This window comes from Chanodichthys erythropterus, chromosome 20, assembly GCF_024489055.1.
Source record: "Chanodichthys erythropterus isolate Z2021 chromosome 20, ASM2448905v1, whole genome shotgun sequence".
NCBI classification, from domain to species: domain Eukaryota; kingdom Metazoa; phylum Chordata; class Actinopteri; order Cypriniformes; family Xenocyprididae; genus Chanodichthys; species Chanodichthys erythropterus.
Genome location: NC_090240.1, coordinates 8213640 through 8233973, shown reverse-complemented (window position 1 = coordinate 8233973; position 20334 = coordinate 8213640). Strand labels below are relative to the sequence as shown.

The window sequence follows — 20334 nt, the reverse complement described above, 5'->3', positions numbered from 1 at the left end:
GATAGTATTTGTGGGTTTTAGAGAGGATTTCAGTCCTGCGTTTTTAAGAAGTCAAAAAGGGGTCCCACAAGGATGTCTGATTTTCTAATTTTATGGTCCTGGGTGTTGACTCTGACTCTCTGTAGAATTCTGCTTCTTGGTCAGTTTGAACGAGCCATCTCTGTGTGATTCGCTCTCAGTTCCTATAGCAATTTTGTTATATTTTTGGTGGAGAATGCGGGCAAGAAAAATCATGTATCTAGAGACCAGAATATCATAGACACTTTAAGGATTTTTTTCTTTCTTTTTTTTTTACACTTCAGCATTATGGTGGCTAGTTTTGCATAATTACGTCAGAAAATGTAAACACTGGATGTTTCTAACTCATTCTTTCTCTCGTTCTGTAGGGATGAGGAACACACTTTAATCCTGCAGTACTGTCAGACTTTGGGAGGGGAGGGCTCATCCTTCAGCCAGCCCCAAACCCCCGCTCACATCTCCAGGAGCCCCGCCCATAACATCCAAAGCCCCTCCTACCTGCTCCAGAGCCCCGCCCAGATTCTGCAGGCTGTGGAGAGGGAGGAGCGAGGAGAACTGGAGCGAATCATAGCGCGACTGGAGGAGGAGCAGCGGTAGGTTACTCATCTGTTTGTGTGTGTGTTGTAGGCATGGCTAAAATTAACACTTGCATGTGCCAAATGTGAGTAAAAATCAGTGTTGGCAAGTATATGAAATGGTGTCAATCGCCAGTTGGCCGGTAACATTTTTATGAATTCTAACAATGCAATGTTGTGAGAACATGAATGCAAACAAACATGAACGACACTCGGGACAGTTGATGGGCCAGGGCTGCATTGTCACAAAAGTTTAAGCCTTGCCAATCTGAATATTCAAGTGTAAGAAGACACAAAAGGGAATTCATTTAGTTTTCTGTGCGCACATATTTGAAGCGTGCACCCAGAAAGCCAGACAGCACGCAAATACTAAACCGAGATCTCTTTCACATCTTTTTGCACTTGAATGGACAAATTCACCCAAAATTATAAAAATAAATAAATAAATAAATAAAAAAGCCCATCTCAGCAAGTATTCTAGTAAACATTGTCGGCATGTGTACTGTATCAGTATATCAGACCTGTGCATTCGCTCTTAAAGTGACAGCAGCCTTATATTCCTGCTGCTGCCTGTGTTTTTAAAGTTAATCAAACAACAAAAGACAAAGAAAAAGTCACTGACTGCTCTTGAATGAAAAACTTTTGTAACTTTATCAAGGATTAATCTATATTTAATTTATACAGTGAAAACTATATAGTGTTATTTTACATTTCTGTACCTGAAACAACTGCAAGACCTACCTGAAACACCTGAAAATCACTGTTTATTTCATTTGCGTCTTTGTTCTACTGTATTTTTGTGTGCTATTTCTTGCAATTTGATTATTTGTTCTTATTTTTTTTACTGTTTACTCATCTTTAATTACGTTTTAAATTTATAGTAGGCTAGTAGTTTTAGATGTTGTATCCAAATTTGAATAGAGAATTGTGAATTTTCACTGGTATCTAAAATTGTGGTGTCATTACTGCCTGTTTTTGCAAAAACAGTTCCATGGCTGGTAATAAAATATTTACAGCTGGTAAATTTTCTCAAATCACCAGCCACTGGCAGGTGTGGCAAAAAGTTCATTTTAGGCCCTGGTTGTAGGTCTGTGTTTTATTGGTTGTTGTCTCCCCTCTTCCCATCCTTTGCACTCCCACTTTTCTACAGCCTTACACGCACTTTTCTTGAGTCTTTCAATTCTGAGGCATGAGCGACCAGTGCACAAACAGGGGGGTTTCATGACACTTTAAGATGATTGATCTGCTGCAAAGTCCCTATCAAGGAAAGTCAGTTCACTCTGCAGCCATATTTGCAACACTTCTGAGCAGCTATGCCAGACTAACTCAGACTAACTCATTTCATAACATATTTCAAAACGGCTATAAAATCAGTCATGATCTGTCTCTTAAATGTTGTTTCTTACACTGAAATAGGATTTAAAAAGTGTATATCAGGTTGGTCAAGCCAATGTGCATATGTGCAGTCTTAAGGCCTCTTCACACCAACATGATTGTTCAGCATGACAATTCGATCTGATTTTTCTGTTCGGACCAATATGTAAAAATGGCAGACTCGATGAAAATGCAGTTTCACTCTCTGACAGATGGTGCTTATATATTAAAAAAAATACTCTGGTTATTCAAGGATTCAGTGCACTATGTAAATTTACATTTCTGACACTAGCTTGTCATTTTTTTCCAGCTTGAATCCAACCTGCTATAAAGAGCTTGAGCATTAAAGCGACAGAGGAAAAACTCATAATAAACAATGTTATTGTGCCCTGGTGTAGATGCTGATATAGTTATCATTATCTTTATATGTATCAGTGTAAACAGGCCTTAGGTTTAATTGCTCACTTGTTGTTAGAACAAGAATGAATTGTTTCACTTTTAATTTAGTTAATGTTACAGTTACAGTTATTCAGTGGAAGTGCTTCACCATAATTGGTCTGGTTGTGATTTGCTTCTGTTTAGTTGTATGTTTGGCAGTGGGCTGTGTTCTCTAGCTATCTAACAATAGGCTGAATGTGGCTGCGGGTCCCTGCAGGTTCACTTTTCTTCATTGCCTTTCAAAGCCAGAACATAAAAGAACGGGCCCAGCATCCAACAGTCATAACTCAAACTCACAATAAACAAACAGCCAGAAACCCACCTTCATATATGGCATATAAACATTCTCTCTGTCTGTCCATGGCCAGGACCCTGCAGAGGGAATACGAACAGTTGCGCCAGCAGCACGGTCAGTCCGGCACAGGAGCCGCAGCTGTTAGCGGAGCCCCTGAGGAAGCTGACCTGTTAGCTGAAGCTAAACTCCTGCGACAGCACAAGGGACGACTGGAGGCCCGCATGCAGATACTGGAGGACCATAACAAGCAGCTGGAATCGCAGCTATACCGGCTACGGCAGTTGCTGCATCAGGTAACACATTTTAGGGTATCAGAGGTTTCAAACATCTGCCTTCCGAAAGCTAGAATACACTACATGACTTTGGACAAGATTTATAATTTATAGCCTACTTTAGCTTCTAACGATTGTATTTAGGCTTCAGCATTCATAAAACTTGAATTCACATGTTAATGTGTAAGAATCATTAACTTTTGTTGATCACAGAGCTTATTTTCTCCAACAATCCAAAATGAAAGCCAAATGAAAAATCCTATTTTGTTTTTCTCAAGGGAACCAGGGTGATGCTAACTTTAAGGCTGGCCTACAAAAATGTCATCACTGCAGCGCTTTATTGGACTGAAGCTTGGATCTTGTTTAGCCAAACTTCTATCAGAATTAAAGCCTAGCATCTAATTCTGGCCAAGAACTGTCCACTTAGTGCTTTTTGATTATGCATCAGACCGTCCCTGAGCTGTGAAGCTGAGACTTACATTCACCTGTCTCAAGTTCAGTTCCAGCTCTACCTCACTGTGTTGCTATTGTTTCATCCTTCAATGGGCTTCATGGTCTAAGGGGCAGTGCCAGCAGCCGCCAACAGCGTCGTGAATCAAGCACAGGCGTTCAATGAGCTCTGATTTAGAGTAACAGTAATTTATTGGGTCTCCTCAGGGCCTGATTCACTGCACTGAACCACAGTCCAGATGGTCTTGTCAAAGGCTCTTAGCTAAATAAACACAATATAACTCGATATCCAAAAAGGCAAGACTGTCATTCCAGTCTGACATTTCTGGCCACCTTGCTTTGACCTATAGGAAGACTATAAGCAGTAATGACTTCTCACTTCTCTTTGTTCAAGTGTCTGTCTTTTTGAATGGATTATTGATTCATTCAAATATGCTGATACTGAGTTTTGTTGCAGTTTGGTATGGAAGTGTTTTTGTTGGTGAAAATAGAGCAAAAACAAACAATTTTGTCTAAGATATAGCTTACAATATTAACCTCTTCTTTAATGAATGAATATCGCATTGCAGTCTTGCTGATATTTGGGAAAACAGCACTCTTAACACATGAATTTTAGGGTCTTTCTAACTGCATTCTACTGGGCTATATCACACAGTGAAAGCATTCACTCTCTCAAGGCCTGTTTGTTTGGTTTTTTGCATAGTGACAGACCTACTCTATAATGTCAGCTTCCACATCATTAAAACAACAATTTTGATATTATCATAGATGATACATATCACACACCACTAGTTTTGTAGGTGTATCACTATCAGTTTTTAAACCATGCCTATCCCTCTTTCTAGCCTGAGTTAAATGGCACGTCCTCTTCCGGCTCACTCCATCAGGATACAGCAGGACAGCCCGAGTTCCCAGGTACAAACACATGCACCGCAGGGTGATTATCCTGAGGGGTCTGATTGACTTACTTTATGTAGTAATCTGTTGAGTGTATTCTGTGTGTGTGTTCTCAGATGAGTTTCTCCGTCAGTGTGCTAACAGTAACTCTGATCTGGCTGAGGTTATGGAACAGATTAACCACAGCTTTCCTGCATGCTCTCGTAAGTCTAACGCTCTGACTTTGCCTCTTTCAATCCATCTCTCAGCATGCAAGCTAATACTCTGCTGTCTTCTGGGGCTTTGAACTCCTTCCTTCATTGTTTCCTAGTGTGTAGTGAAGTAATTGGCTGCTTCCCGGTAGAGTGAAACAGTCAGGGTCTGGAAGTAAAATTCCATTCCATTTTCTTCATAAAGAAATCATTTTTGAATGAAAAGACACATTTCAGCCAAATTTGTTTAATTGTTAAATTAAAATGCTGTACTACACTACCCATAATCCTGAAGAGAAATCGACCAATCAGTAGTCTGTTAAAGGATTAGTTCACTTCTGAATGAAAATTTCCTGATCATTTACTCACCCCCATGTCCTCTAAGATGTTCATGTCTTTCTTTTTTCAGTCGAAAAGAAATTAAAGTTTTTGATGAAAACATTCCAGGATTATTCTTCTTATAGTGGACTTCAATGGCCTCTAAACGGTTGAAGGTCAAAATTAGTTTCAGTGCAGCTTCAAAGGGCTTTAAACGATACCAAACGAAGAATAAGGGTCTTATCTAGCAAAACGATTGTTATTTTCTAAAAAAAAAAAACTGTATATGCTTTATAAACACAAATCAACACCTTGCAAATGCTTCCACCATTCCGCTTTCAGTATTCTTCAGAAAGCTTAAGCTGTATGTCCTACGCCTTCCCTATTCTACTTACGGAAAAAACGGAACTGGCGCCGCGTTCGATCCGTAAGTAGAATAGGGAAGGCGTAGGATATACAGCGTAAGCTTTTTGAAGAATACGGAAAGACGAAGCACTTGCAAGGTGATCATTTGTGTTTATAAAGCATATACATTTGTATTTCGTTTCTCTAGATAAGACCCTTATTCTTCATCTGGTATCGTTTAAAGCCCTTTGAAGCTGCACTGAAACTGTAATTTTGACCTTCAACCGTTTGGCGACCATTGAAGTCCACTATAAGGAGAAAAATCCTGGAATGTTTTCATCAACTTAATTTCTTTTTGACTGAACATGAACATCTTGGATGACATGGGGGGTGAGTAAATTATCAGGAAATTTGTATTTGAAAATGGACTAATCCTTTAACTTTGTGAACATTACTTCATTGCATTTTGAGCCAAATGTAGTTTGCTGATCTTCTTTAAGCTGGTATTCTGATATTCTTTAATCTTGCAGCTACGCTGGCACATGTTCAAAACCCCTCTAAAACCATCCAACTAGACCCACCTGGGAGACCAGCTCACTACCTTAGACTGGCTTTTCTCAGTGATTGTTGGTTTGGTCTAGGGATTTTTAGTTCATTATTTTTTAAATGTCTATGAAGAAAATGAATGAGAAAAATCCTTCCAGAACCAGGCCTGCTGAAAAAATTGGCAGTCAAAGTTGCTCCTCTTGTGCATACTTTACTATGTACTAAAAGTATGTACTTCACTGGTAGATACTTTTAAGTATATTGTAAGCTAGAACTCGAACATGCTAACATGCCATTGTGCATTTGCAACTTAGCATTAGCGTATAGCTACAATAATTTTACTTCACTTTTTGGTTTGTAGTTTTATGAAATCACAACAGCACTTCGTTCTGTTCGTCATACATCATTACGCAATACATCATAGCACATGCGCAGAATGTTCCAGTTTCGGTTTTCAATCTGATCAAGTGTTTATATTGCCTATTGAACAGATTAGAAAAGGTTGAAACCACCCCTTACAATCTGAATGAAATTTCAATCGGATTCTTAGGGTCCATGTAAACACAGTTAGTGAAAAGAGAAGGAGCGGAGGAGATAAGACATCAGTTCTGTCTGATCCACAGTTTTATCTCGCTTTAATGGAGTTAATGGCATCAAAGGTTCTCATAAATGAACGCTGCTATTCGCAATTGCACTCACCAAAATGCTCTGTATTATGTGAGTTCACAATGCATTACAAAAAAAATATACACAGCTCATTTTATATCTATAATATATGCAAGCCATTTTCATTTGCATCCAAAAATATGTGAATGTGCATTTTTAATAACTTTTATTCCTTAATGTTGACTCAGTGGAAGTGGTTTGATGAGTAACACTCACAGTGAGGGTGGATGGCGTTTGTGTCCATGACTGTCAGTGTCAGATTGTCTCAGTCCACCGCTTTATAAATCTATAAACTCTCCCGTGATAACTGCTCGTTGCATAACTTGGTTGATTGAAAGCCTGTCGCTCCATCAGCATCACAAGGGAGGACGAACACTCAAGACTTTCAAGTGTTTCTGCGAGGTATCAACTCACTGAAGTGCCTGCTGAGCGTTTGAAGCTCTTGTCTCAGGACAATGTGACGTGATGTCATGAATAGTTATGAGACAGAGCCTTCTCATAGGATAAAGCCACACAGTCACATGAATAATTATGCTCCTGCTGACGTTTTCGAACCTGAAAGCCTAAAATAGCCCAGAATATTAGGTTTCATTGTAATAACAGATTGACTCAAACATTGTCTTAGATTGTCCAAAACACACACATACAAGAAAGTATCTCAAAAAATAGTTTCATTACCCACATTCTTTATGCAGTAGTACTAACAAAAGTCGAAAGAGACACCTGCCACCATTCAAATGCAGGTGTTTTCTGTGCAGTGATGGGTAGTTTTGCTCATCTACCAGCCATTTCTGTCAGGACCACTATCGTCAAATATGATTGATAATTGCATAGAGTTTTTATTGGCAGTATGGTTCTGTTCTGGACAAGAACTCCCTGTGCATCCATGCAGCCTAGCATGGATAATAGCAGGGAGAGCAGCAATAACCCCCCTCGGGTAAACAGAACAGAACCAATATATGCAGATATAAGTAATGTCAATAATTTAACATGTACACATATTTCAAGAATTAGTTTGATTCAGGGGAATCATAAAGGCCAATCCTGACTGAAGAGAGGAGGAGCTGGGGATGGAGGAGGGTAATTAGCTCCTGAGAATGCAATAGCTGCTGATAATACTGAAGAGCTTATATATGGGTGCTGTTATAAGCGTAGTATTCCTATAGGTAGACGTGAGTCACTTGGGAGTCAGCTGATGTGAGCTTGACTGGCGTGACCTGCCAGAACTGACGCTAACGCTAGAATGTTACATGCAACCAGTTAGACATCTCAAATTTGCATTTAGCAACCATGCATTTGAAGATGCCATCCAATTATATAATTAATTGCTCTGTATTACAGACTAGCCCTAGTTTTAAGGATGGACAGTATGCAAATTTGCTCTGTCCTAATCTCGTTTTCCTTCACCTATCAATGAATCCTTTAAGATAATTGCTTACTCAACGATCAAAGACATCATTTGTGATCCCAGATATGTCTCAGATGGAAATATCATACAGTGTGCACTTAGCTTTAACTACTGCATTAGTTTTTTTCTCTTCATAAATTTACTTTCTTCTAGTACATCAGCACCACACAACCATCTGAAATTTTTGGCAAAAATCTATTCCAATCTGGTTGCCTCTTCCTCCATATAAGCCGTATTTTACAGATCTCCCAGACTCCCTCGGTTCAGACTGCACTGACCTCACCTTACAGCTATCGGTCGGCCAAAGACGCCACTCTTCTGCCTTTGAGAACAACAGCTTTGATTGTGAAATATGTTTGTAATCACCGTTGTTTTAAAGAAAATTGGATTCTGAAGCCTTAAGAGACTCCATTTTATGGAATGACTCGACTTAAACGAGTGTTTTTATTACCTCAAAGTTACTGATTAGATTTCATTGTTATTGTGGAGCCTAATTTTGAATTCCGCCCAGACTTTGGCTTGCATTGTTAGAAACTCAGTCAAATATTGATCTTGGCACATTGTCGTTTTACTGCATTGGGCTCTTGTGTGTGGTGAAATTCGGTCTGGGAGAAGATATTGGGCCATTTCCATGTTCTTTGTTTGATGGGAAAGTTTAATGAAGGACAGAGGTACGGGTGATACGAGTGTTAGGAGTCGTCTCACTCTTGTTTGCTGTCGTCTCCCTGTAGAGTTCATTAAAGTGCTTCGCTCAGTGTGCAGAAGAGCAGTCTCATGAGTCTGAGCTTGAAAGCTGTAAATTAAAAGTTTTGCCAATGTGGAGAGTCTGCATGTGTTGTTCTTGTCACGACTATCTTTGTTAGGATAGCAGTTATATTGTTCTAACTGTCTCTCTCTTTGTCTTTCTCTTCTGGGTTCTTAAGCATCAAGTGTGTCCTCAAGGCCAAAGGTAAGTCTCACCACACATCACAGTAAAAACATTCCACAGTAGAGCTGCACAATTAATTGTTAAAAGATCACAATCTCGATTCAGACACCCACGCAATCTTATTCCTTAATGATTCTGCTGTGTCTATTAAACCTTTGATAAAATCACACCGGAACTTTCAGATCTGTGTTTTGATCCAGAGAGCAGTTGTCATGTGTAAAAAAGCTTCACAAACAGTCTTATCAACCACACAGTATTGTTATTTCTGTTATAAATATTCATTTTTTCACAAAAGAACTGGAATAATTGATTATAGTTTGGATTTAAACACTGATGTCTATGGTAGAGATCACTCGATTGAGATCACTAACTTGATGCTCAAATAAAGATTGTATCAATAACATTGTTACACCAGTAGGTGGCGACAAGTGACTGATTAAAAACTGTATTTGTCAATGAATTATTCATTCAACAGATTTGTTTAAAAATTCTGATTTCTCTAGTAATGAAACAAGTGAAGTCTCTATGAGTGAGTCATTGAATCATTCATTCAAGAGATTTTATATATATATATTTCAAATAAATTAAAGTATAAGTTCACTTTCAAATGAAAATTAGCCCAAGCTTTACCCACTCTCAAGTCATCCTAAGTGTATATGACTTTCTTCTTTCTGATGAAAACAATCGGCGAAATATTATTAAATATCCTGACGCATGCGAGCTTTATTATGGCAGTGAATGGGGGTCACTAGAATGAGCTGAAGAAAGAGCTTCCATCCACATCCATCCATCATAAATATGTGCTCCACATGGCTCCGGGGGGTTAATAAAGGCCTTCTGAAATGAAATGATGCCTTTGTGTAAAACAATATCCATATTTAAACAAGTTATGAAGTCAAATATTGAGCTTCTGCCAGACTGCCTTCCGTATTGAAGTTACAAAGAAAGTGTAAACTGGCGTCGTGTCAGTTACACTTTTTCCGTAAGTTGAATAGGGAAGGCGTAGGATGTATCTTAAGCTTGGTGAACTGCAAGAGTTTTACACTTTCTTCATAGGTTAAATACGGAAGGTGGTCTGACTTCATAACTTGTTTAAATATGGATATATTTTTTTTACCGCAAGCGCATCGTTTCACTTTAGAAGGCCTTTATTAACCCCCGGAGCCGTGTGGAGCACATATTTATGATGGATAAATGTGGATGGAAGCACTTTCTTCAGCTCATACTTGTGACCCCCATTCACTGCCATAATAAAGCTCGGATGCGTCAGGATATTTAATAATATTTCGCCGATTGTTTTCATCAGAAAGAAGAGTGTCATATACACCTAGGATGATTTGAGAGTGGGTAAAGCTTGGGCTAATTTTCATTTGAAAGTGAACTTATCCTTTAAATATTTTTTAAACAGACTGCAGTAAAAAACATTTGGTCAGAACCTCTATTTGTCTGTTTAGAATCATGTGAGAATCATGATCTCGATTTAAAAAAAAAAAAAAAAAAAAAAAATGTCATTCTCAATTTATCCAAAATTGTGCAGCTCTATTCTACAGTCATTCTTACTGACCACAAAGGGAAAGGAAATAGCTGAGGTTTTAACACCATTTTACCCACAATCTTTTGCACCTGTTTTCTTATCCTATCTACATGTAAATGGGTCTCTGAAAGCACTGGACATATTTGCTTCATTAGTTTGCTTGAACCAGCTCAGATGGAAACACTATCAATCATGTTTCTTTTAATGAGAAATTAATTTTCAGTTAGTGTTTGTTTTTATGTCAACATCTTAGTGATGAGCTTGTATGCAAAGATCCATCACAGCCAATAGACTGACATCTCCATATGTTACATTTCTCTGATGATTTATTGACTGGTTATATTTTAAAATGTTGGGTTTAAAGCATTTGCATCATCAAAGGTTGGTTCTTAATCAGGAAAGTTTACATTTAAAAAAAAAAAAAAAAAAATGGGGCAAAATTATTTTAATAAGGGTTGGTTCTGTTATCTATGGAAGCTTGTTTCTGCCACGGAATAAAACAATTTAAAAGATAATTGTGACTCACAATAGTGTTTATATCATGCAATTCTGAGGTAAAAAAGTAAGAATTGCAAGATGGGCTGGAAACAAGCTTCCATAGTTATCGGTTCTAAACTGCTTACTTGAATGAAATTTAGTCATACTCCCAAATCAGTCCCAAACTGAAGAGTTATTTGTTTGAATAAGTGCAATGAGTCAGCAGTCATGATTTACTTACTCACTCAAGGCATTACTTTCATTATGTCCATCCAGCATAATGAAAATAACTATTACTGTGTTTTGTAAAACCCCAGAAATCCAAAATGTGACTCTGCAAAGTCAAAAGAGTGCTGCAGGAGTCCTAAAACCATGATGCAATGTTAGCATGTTTGAACTTATGGTTCCATTTTGTCTCAAAGTCAGTGGTTTTTCTGAGTGGGTTATTAGTTAAATGCCTGAAATAATGTCTGTGGTGAACACAAGCTCAAGTTATTTTTCACTACTGAGGTTGTCTGGACATCCATGCAAACAAGTAAACTCATTTAGAGCCTCATTGTGTTTATACTCACTCTCTTGCAAACTATTGATATAGTTTAATTTTGACCCTAGTTCAACATTTAGTTTATGCATTAGACACTCACACAGTATTAACGTTTGTGTCCAGGTGATGTGAAGGTTTCCAGCAGAACATCTCTTTGGAGAGCAGAAATCTTGCAAAGTCTCTATCTCGACATGACAAGAAGATTCCCATTCCAGAGATGCAGATTCCTGGCTGTTCCCTTAGACAGAGGTGTTAATCCTCGATCCCAAAGACTCTGGAACAGAACCACACAGTTCATTCAATGGATATTACTACTGCGTCTGTCTGTACTATGCAAGTGTACATTTTGATCACATGTAGATTGTACGTGAGGTGTATCTGCCCATTGTTTTAATACTCGGATGATTATTTAGGGTTATGGGGGCCATTTATCGTGTAACCTGTATGCTTTTATTTCTCTGTTCACCAAGGAACCACACCGCTACCACATATCTTACGTGCAGCTCACATCGGTTGTTATTCAAATCAGCACGTTGTCTTTCTACAGACGTGGTTATTCGTTTAGTCGGAAAACGTCGTAAACATCAGTGGATATGAAGATGAATCGCTCTCGTAATGCTAAACTGTTAGCGCATGTTGCCCCCAGCATTGTTCCGTTGAAGTTTTAGCCTGTTTTGACAGTGTTTGCGGTTAAATTTCCCTTTAAAGCATCGTTTTGACAGTTTGTGCCACTGGCAGCAGCGCATCCGAACCCTCACTGCATTTCTAGAGCGCACGCACAGATGATGTACAACACAAAGTCATAATGCGTCGAAAATACCCTTTTGTGCCTATAAAGCATCCATTCCAGGAGAGACGAGTGGCTGAGAGATGCTGTTATTTCTCAAAATCATGTAGAAAGATTATATTATAAAAACAAATGTAGGAAAGATTTTCAGGATGTTTGGCCCAAGATGATTTATCTTTGTGTAGTATAGTTTTATAAATAAAAGTTTAAAAAATAAAATTAGAGAAAGCCATGATTGCCTTGCTACCTCAGACATTATCAATCACTCATTGGTGTGACTGTCCATTGATTTCGCTCTCCGTTTCCAAAACAAAACTAAGGACATCTTCCCATCGGTCATTTCACGAAGTTGCACTTGCTATGTGAGTAAGCTGCCCTGACAGTTACATTGTGCTTTTCCCAGCAGTCCTTTCATTTTTCTACATGGTGTATTTGTGGTGTGCTACCTTCAGTGAAGTGTTAGATTTTAACATTACTGTAACACCTGCGAAACAAGTTGATTCTGACCTAGTGAAGTCACCGTCACCGATGCTGTGCTGTTCTGACCCGAGATAGATCGAATAAACCAACCACACTACATGTATTGAGGTTCCATATGTTTTATTCAAAATAAAGTTTTTATAATGAGTGTTTTTTGTGAGCGAGTCTTTGTCTTAATCACATATTGTCTAATTAAACTGAAGACAGTTCTCACAAAAATTAAGGTTTTCTCGTGTTCCAAGCCCTTTCTTTCTTTCTTTCTTTGGAACACAAAAGGAGTTATTGGGTAAAATGTACATGCAGCTCTTTTCCATACAGTTAAAGTGAATGCTGTCAAGTTCCAAAAGAAAGTAACCTAAAAGTATATTTAAAGTAGTCTATGAAATCGGTGTATTATGTTCCAAGATCCTAAAAATATTTGATTCAACAAAGTAAAAAAATTGATTCAATTAATCAATATAGTGACCTTTATGAAAATTAAAAGAAAATATTAACTAGGTTTGAGCAACAATATTTGAGTTTGATTAAGCTAATTCAGGAAGAAAATTGCAATATAAATTAAATAATCAATAATTGTTGCACAACTCAAGTACTGAGTAATACTAATTAAAGGTGCAATATGTAAGATTTATGTCCACTAGAGGCCTATTAAAAACAAAGGCGTAGCTTGATGATGGCAAGTTTGAGCGCGGAATCTTGGGATATATGGTCTTCACTTCACAGCCGGTGCATAAAATGGGGATAGGACTCGGGAAGAAATCATGTTCATGGATGCGATTATTAGCATTACTATAGTATGAAGCAGAGCAGGACCGAGTGTTGTGGGAGCTGAACGAGGTCGCTGGAGCGACTGCGGAACTTTTATTATGCCACAGTCGCCGGCGCTGCTTCAGCTTTTCCGGTCAAGTGTATGAGGTAACGCAGCTCTGTTTGTCATATTAGATACATTTGAGAGTGATGAAAATTATGTTATAATGTTATTCTGTGCGTTCGCTCGGCGGCTGCTGCGAGACACTTGTTTGACATCGATTTTAGAATATCATCTTAAATGCTGGATGGCTTGTGTTGATAAATGGCATGGAATTAAAGGGATAGTTCACCCAAAAATGAAAATTTGATTTTTATCTGTTTACCCCCAGTGCATCCAAGATGTAGGTGTCTTTTTTTCTTCAGTCGAACGCAAATTATGATTTTTAACTGCAACCGCTGCCGTCTGTCAGTCAAATAATAGCAGTGGATGGGAACTTAACTTATAACAGTAAATAAAACTTGCTTAGACAAATCAAAATTAAAACCTGCGGCTCGTGACGACACATTAATGTCCTAAGAGACGAAACGATTGGTTTGTGCGAGAAACCGAACATTATTTATATAATTTTTACCTCTAATACACCACTATGTCCAACTCCGTTCAGCTTCCTGTTAGTGAGGTCAAAAAACGCGTTGTGATGACGGAAGTGATGTGTCGCCCATATACTTCAATGAGCGCGAGACATCACTTCTGTTGTCAGAGCGCGATCAGACCTCACTAACCGGAAGCTGAACGAAGTTGGACATAGTGGTGTATTAGAGGTAAAAAATTATATAAATACTGTTCGGTTTCTCGCACAAACCGATCGTTTCGTGTCTTAGGACATCAATGTGTCGTCACGAGCCACAGGGTTTAATTTGGATTTGTCTATGGAAGTTTTTTCGACTCTTATTGTTCAAGTTCCCAATCACTGCTATTATTTGACTGACAGACGGCAGCGGTTTTAGTTGAAAATCATAATTTGCGTTCGACTGAAGAAAAAAAGTCATTTACATCTTGGATGCACTGGGGGTAAGCAGATAAACATCAAATTTTCATTTTTGGGTGAACTATCCCTTTAATTTTAAAACGTATTGTATGATGGAAAAAATTCTGTATTACTGTTATTAAAAATAAAGCTGCATCTGATTATGCTATGTTAGCTACTTGACAAACTAGTGTTTTTAACAGAGGCATGGTAAAGCATGGTACTCACAAAAAATCAAGAAAATTAAACAATAAGGCTAAACGTGTTGAGCTATATAACAATAATTTGTTTTCTGTCTATAAATATATCAAAACAGTTGTTCCCTTGTCTATTAAAACATGTAATATATTAAAGCGTCTTTGGTGTTTCCATGGTTTCTACAAAATAAAACCGGAAACCGAGGGTAACGCAGGTATTACGCAATTGACAGGCGGCGACTCACACGTCCCGGAGCCTTGGTTAAAATTGCAATTTTCTCATGATTTACAAATAGTTGGAAACATTTGGGATACTGTAAGTACTCAAGTCAAGTGAACAAAATATATAACACTGACCTAGTGGTTTTTGGATATTTTACTGCAAAAATCTTACATATTGCACCTTTAACTACATGTACTTAATAGGTAAGGATTAGGGTTTGGTTTATGGTTAATTACTGTAGTAACTATGGTACATGTAACGTGAATAATGACACTGTAAAAGACAGTGTTACCAATCTAACCAAAATGTTTTCAATAAAATCTGTTTTTGCATGTCAAAGTAATTTTTCTACAGGTCACATACAATGTTTTATGTCAAGAAACTTAACCATGAATTATTAAAATAAGCCTTTTTTTTCCTGTAAAATGGTCGCTGTGAGGTAAATGTCAGTGGTTCAACTAATAGTACCGGTGCGCTTTGCCTCTAAAGGCAGGAAATACTATTACACTGGTGAATTGAAAAGCTCGAGGGCAGAAGTGTCAGGGCCAAATTTGTTTCTAAAAATCTGAGTGAGCACTTGCAAACAGAAGCTCACCATTCAAACAAAATGAAAAAGATTTTTTTCCTACAAATGTATATACAAAACAAGCTTTCGCAGACTCAAAGGAGCAATATTTCATATTTTACTATAACCTTGTTTGCGATGTGAACATAAAAAGTGGCACAGTTTACCCATCTTGGCTAGATTTATATTAGTGTGCCGGGCTGCTGTAGCTCCTCGTATTAACCTGCTCTATCACAAGCTTCAGCCTGCCTCAGATGAACCTGAGCTGAACGCAGAAGGTTTTCACCATGCTTCATTTTCTTTCACAGCACAATTCTCCGGTGAGTGATTTTATTGAGAAAAAAAAAAAACATCTGATATCCATATATTGTTGCGGTGTGTCTCTGCTGGAGTCTGCTCTCACTGAATTCAATGCAAATTTACCCTGTTTACTTTAATACATTCCTGGTCTTATTGTGAAAAATATATCAGTGCACATTATTCCAAATAATATTAAAAAAGTCTGTCTTGGTAATCTTTCATCAGAATGTTTTGCTCGTGAAAGAACTTTACTTTTCTGCTGTCACAAATCCCCCTTTTTTGACCACTTTCCCCCTAACAGTAGATCCCTTTAGGACGAGGAATATGGAATATTCCAGACTGGTGAACCTGATTTCACCAAGTACAGCATGCTCTTGGAACAACATTCCAATCAACCAATCAGATTTGGCATTATTTTGACATTTAATACTTGTAGCTACCTTAAGCTTACACTTTGTAAAACAAATTCATAAGGAAGTGAAATAAAATAATACAGTGCCTGTAGAAGAAAATAATCATTTGTAACTTTGAAATAGTTACTTTATTTGTTGTACAGCCTGATATCAAAACCAAAATGAAAAAAAAAAAACTTTTCCTGCGCTATTTACAAATGTTGCCTTACAACTTCAAGTAATGAAAGAAAAAGCAACAGTTCTGAAAATTAATTAAAAAAAAAAAAAAAATTGAAAACTAGAGTAACAGGGTTAGAAAAGTCATCAATCCCCTGATTTAATACTTTGTAGAGCCACCTTTTGCTTTAATTACAGCCATTAATCTTTTTGGATATGTCTGTAATAGCTTTGCACACCTAGATTGGGGAATATTTTCTCATTCTTCCTTGCAGAATTGCTCAAGTTATGTCAAATTCCATGGTGAGCAACAATGGACTGCTCTCCAAGTCTATCCAAAGATTTTCTATGGGATTTAAAGGGTTAGTTCACCCAAAAATGAAAATTCTGTCATTTATTACTCACCCTCATGCGGTTCCACACCCATAAGACTTTTGTTAATCTTCAGGACACAAATTAAGATATTTTTTGTTGAAATCCGATGGCTCCGTGAGGCCTCCATGGGAAGCAATGACACTTCCTCTCTCAAGATCCATTTATGTACTAAAAACATATTTAAATCAGTTCATGTGAGTACAGTGGTTCAATATTAATATTATAAAGCAATAAGAATATTTTTTAACTTATTTAGTGATGGTACTGCTTAAGGAAGCTTCGGAGCGTTATGAATCTTTTGTGTCGAATCATAATTTGGATCGCGTGTCAAACTGCTGAAATCACGTGACTTTGGCGCTCCGAACCGCTGATTCAACACAAAAGATTCATAACGCTCCGAAGCTTCCTGAAGCAGTGTTTTGAAATCGGCCATGACTATATAAATCGTTATTTAGTTTTTTTGACGCACCAAAAATATTCTTGTCGCTTTATAATATTAATATTGAACCACTGTACTCACATGAACTGATTTAAATATGTTTTTAGTACATTAATGGATCTTGAGAGAGGAAATGTCATTGCTTCCTATCCAGGCCTCACGGACCTATCGGATTTCAACAAAAAATATCTTAATTTGTGTTCCGAAGATTAACGAAGGTCTTACGCTTGTGGAACGCCATGAGGGTGAGTAATAAATGACAGAATTTTCATTTTTGGGTGAACTAACCCTTTAAGTCAGGCCTCTGAATTGGCCACTCAAGGATGTTTAGGTATGTTTTGGATCATTATGTTGGAAGGTGAATAACCTGCCCATCTTCAGCTGTCTAGCAGAGAGATTTTGGAAGAATTTGGATGTACTTGGCAGCATACATTTTCCCTTCAATCCTTCCAAACGCCCAGTCCCTGCTGAAGAGAAACACCCCCTAACATAAAGCTGCCTCCACCATGCTTCACATGGAGGTATGGTGTGTTTTGGGTGGTGTGCTGTGTTGGCTTTTCACCAAACATAGCGCTGAAAGAAGGAAGGCTTTTCTGAAAAAGTGCCACACTCTCATTTGTGCTATGCAAAAACACACCTGGAAGACTGTGATGCCATCTGGCAGAAACTGCTATGGTCTGATCAGACCAAAATTGACATTTTCAGCATCCTGTGTTGTTGGCCCTCTGATTTCTTTGTCATGTGACCAATCACTCCACACAAAATGATATTAATGGAGAATGAACATCACAAGAACCTTCAATACCACAGATATTCTCAACTCAGACTTTTCTGCAAAGTTCAGCTTCAGCCTTAATCAAACACACCTGAACCTGACGATAATCAAGGTTTTCAGGAGTAATAGAGTTACAGGAAGGTGAGTTTGATAAAGGTTGGGAAAAAAAACCTTGATAGCCAGAGATGAGAAACCCTGCACTTAGAGCCAACACATCAAAAAATCCTTAATAATTGAATGTAATTCACCTTTTTTGAGAAATCTACACATTATTTATGATTGATCTTAATGTGATCTCTTACATATTGAAGGTGCATGTGATCCTACTAGCCACTTCAGTCCATTCTTATTGTGGATTACCGAGTAACAGCCCTAAAAATGTTTTATAACCCCTACAAAAACAAATCGGGCACTAAATGCACCAGAACACATAATTGAAATAGATTACAAACAGCATTTAAGTTTTAAAACAACTGTTTCATTAATCCACTTCTATCCAGACCCCTGAACTATCATCTACGCTTTGAAATAAAATATAGTCTTCATTAACATTTAATGGTTTTTGTGATTATTATTTGAGTCAAACTTCTGCTTTGATCACTGTATAAAGACGGATATCTTCATTGTGGGGTGCTTTTCTTTTTGTCTTCACCCCTGAAATGAATTAATCTCTGAGGGTGTGTTTGTGTTGTACTGTAAGCAGAGAGAGGAAATGAGCTGTAACTAAGAGAGAACGAAAGAGAGGGAAACTAATTAGTGGCAAAGCCTGTTTCCTCCCCTCTTCGGTACGGTCCAGAGGTTCCCGGAAGAATTAGAGACATTACTCTGGTGTTACTCTTCAGTAAATCACGCCTGTCCCTCTGTACGGGGTTTGACGTTATCATTAGTTGTTGGAAGTGGGAGGCAGATTCATCTTGGTCATCTCGGCTGCTGTCAGAAAGCGGCCGTCTGACCTCAGCAATGCTGCTGCCTATCTATTAGTCTCACTGCTAGGCGACTTTACAGCTTCATTTTTCTTCTGACATTATAAGCAACTTTCAGAGCCTGGAGTTTGTTGGCAAAACTCAATGCTTGATCTTCAATTTGACATGTTTATTTAGACAATCTTTCTCAGTGTTGCATGTCTATTACATCATCTTAATGTACCTAAAACATTAAATTGACTTCTGTGATAAATGTTGCCGTAAACCTCTTAAAGGAATAATCTTGTGTTGTTCCAAAAAAAAAAGTAAATAATTAAAGTCAAAGCAGAGTTAACCACTTTGTCTCTGAGCAACACACAGTAGTGGCATTCCTGAATGAATCAAAGCTTTTGAACAAATCAGATGAGTGAATGATTCAATGACTCACTCATAACGACAGTTGCTTAAAGGAACACTCCACTTTTTTTGAAAATAGGCTCATTTTCCAACTCCCCTAGAGTTAAACAGTTGAGTTTTACCGTTTTCGAATCCATTCAGCCGATCTCCGGTTCTGGCGGTACCACTTTTAGCATAGCTTAGCATAGTTCATTGAATCTGATTAGACTGTTAGCATTGCGCTTAAAAATGACCAGAGAGTTTTGATATTTTTCCTATTTAAAACTTGACTCTTCTGTAGTTAAATCGTGTACTAAGACCAACAGAAAATAAAAAGTTGTGATTTTCTAGGCTGATATGGCTAGGAACTATACTCTCATTCAGGCGTAATAATCAAGGAACTTTGCTGCTGTTCCATGGCTGCAGCAGTGCAATGATATTACGCAGCGCCCGTGAGCCCCTGCTTGCACAGGGAACGTGCCTTGCAACCATGGAGACATTTGTGAGAGACGCTGCGTAATATCATTGCGCTGCTGCAGCCATGATACGGCAGCAGAGTTCCTTGATTATTACACCTGAATGAGAGTATAGTTCCTAGCCATATCAGCCTGGAAAATCGCAACTTTTCATTTTCTGTCGGTCTTAGTAGACGATTTAACTACAGAAGAGTCAAGTTTTAAATAGGAAAAATATCAAAACTCTCTGGTCATTTTTAAGCGCAATGCTAACGGTCTAATCAGATTCAATGAACTATGCTAAGCTATGCTAAAAGTGGTACCTGTCACGGTTCGCAGATGCATTGTTTCCTTCTTGTCGCATGCTCTGTGTTATGACAGCAGTGGGTGTGTTTGTGTTTGTGTGCGAGTGTGTTTGTGGGTGTGCCCAGGCCACGTGGGTGATCAGTGGACCCAGCTGCCACTCATTATTCTCCCCACCTGCTGCTCATCACCTCAGTCTTTTTATACTCACCTCGTTCATCTCTCCTTGTCAGATCGTTGTTTGGTGTCCTGTTCGTGGTTGTCTTGTCTGTTCCTGACCGGAGTCCCAGTTGTTCGTCGTCTATCTGTGGATTACTGTCTTCGTGCCTTGTCTACTGCCTGGAACTTGGAATCATCTCACCGCCACTCTTCTGTCACCACGTCACGTCACCAGCCGACCATCTCAGTCCCTGCGCCACCTGAAGCCTGCCCGTTTTCATTGACTGTGTTTATATTACTGCTTGTTGTTGAATAAACGACGTCACTTGCATTTGCTTCCTGTAGTCAATCATGA

General features: G+C 38.2%; 1 protein-coding gene across 4 annotated transcripts in view; it reads left to right on the top strand.

Moving 5' to 3' along the window:
* The window catches only part of utrn (utrophin), a 286896-nt gene extending 274209 nt beyond the window's left edge, over window positions 1-12687 (top strand). For 3 of the 4 annotated variants that reach the window (XM_067372391.1, XM_067372389.1, XM_067372390.1), the window contains 6 exons: window positions 387-611; window positions 2774-2993; window positions 4268-4337; window positions 4436-4522; window positions 8717-8742; window positions 11400-12687. In XM_067372391.1, coding sequence (XP_067228492.1) covers window positions 387-611; window positions 2774-2993; window positions 4268-4337; window positions 4436-4522; window positions 8717-8742; window positions 11400-11408 — 637 coding nt within the window. In that variant the 3' untranslated portion in view covers window positions 11409-12687. The remainder of the gene's footprint in view (window positions 1-386; window positions 612-2773; window positions 2994-4267; window positions 4338-4435; window positions 4523-8716; window positions 8743-11399) is intronic. The other variant, XM_067372392.1, reaches the window with a different exon arrangement.
* Window positions 12688-20334: the final 7647 nt, after the last annotated feature.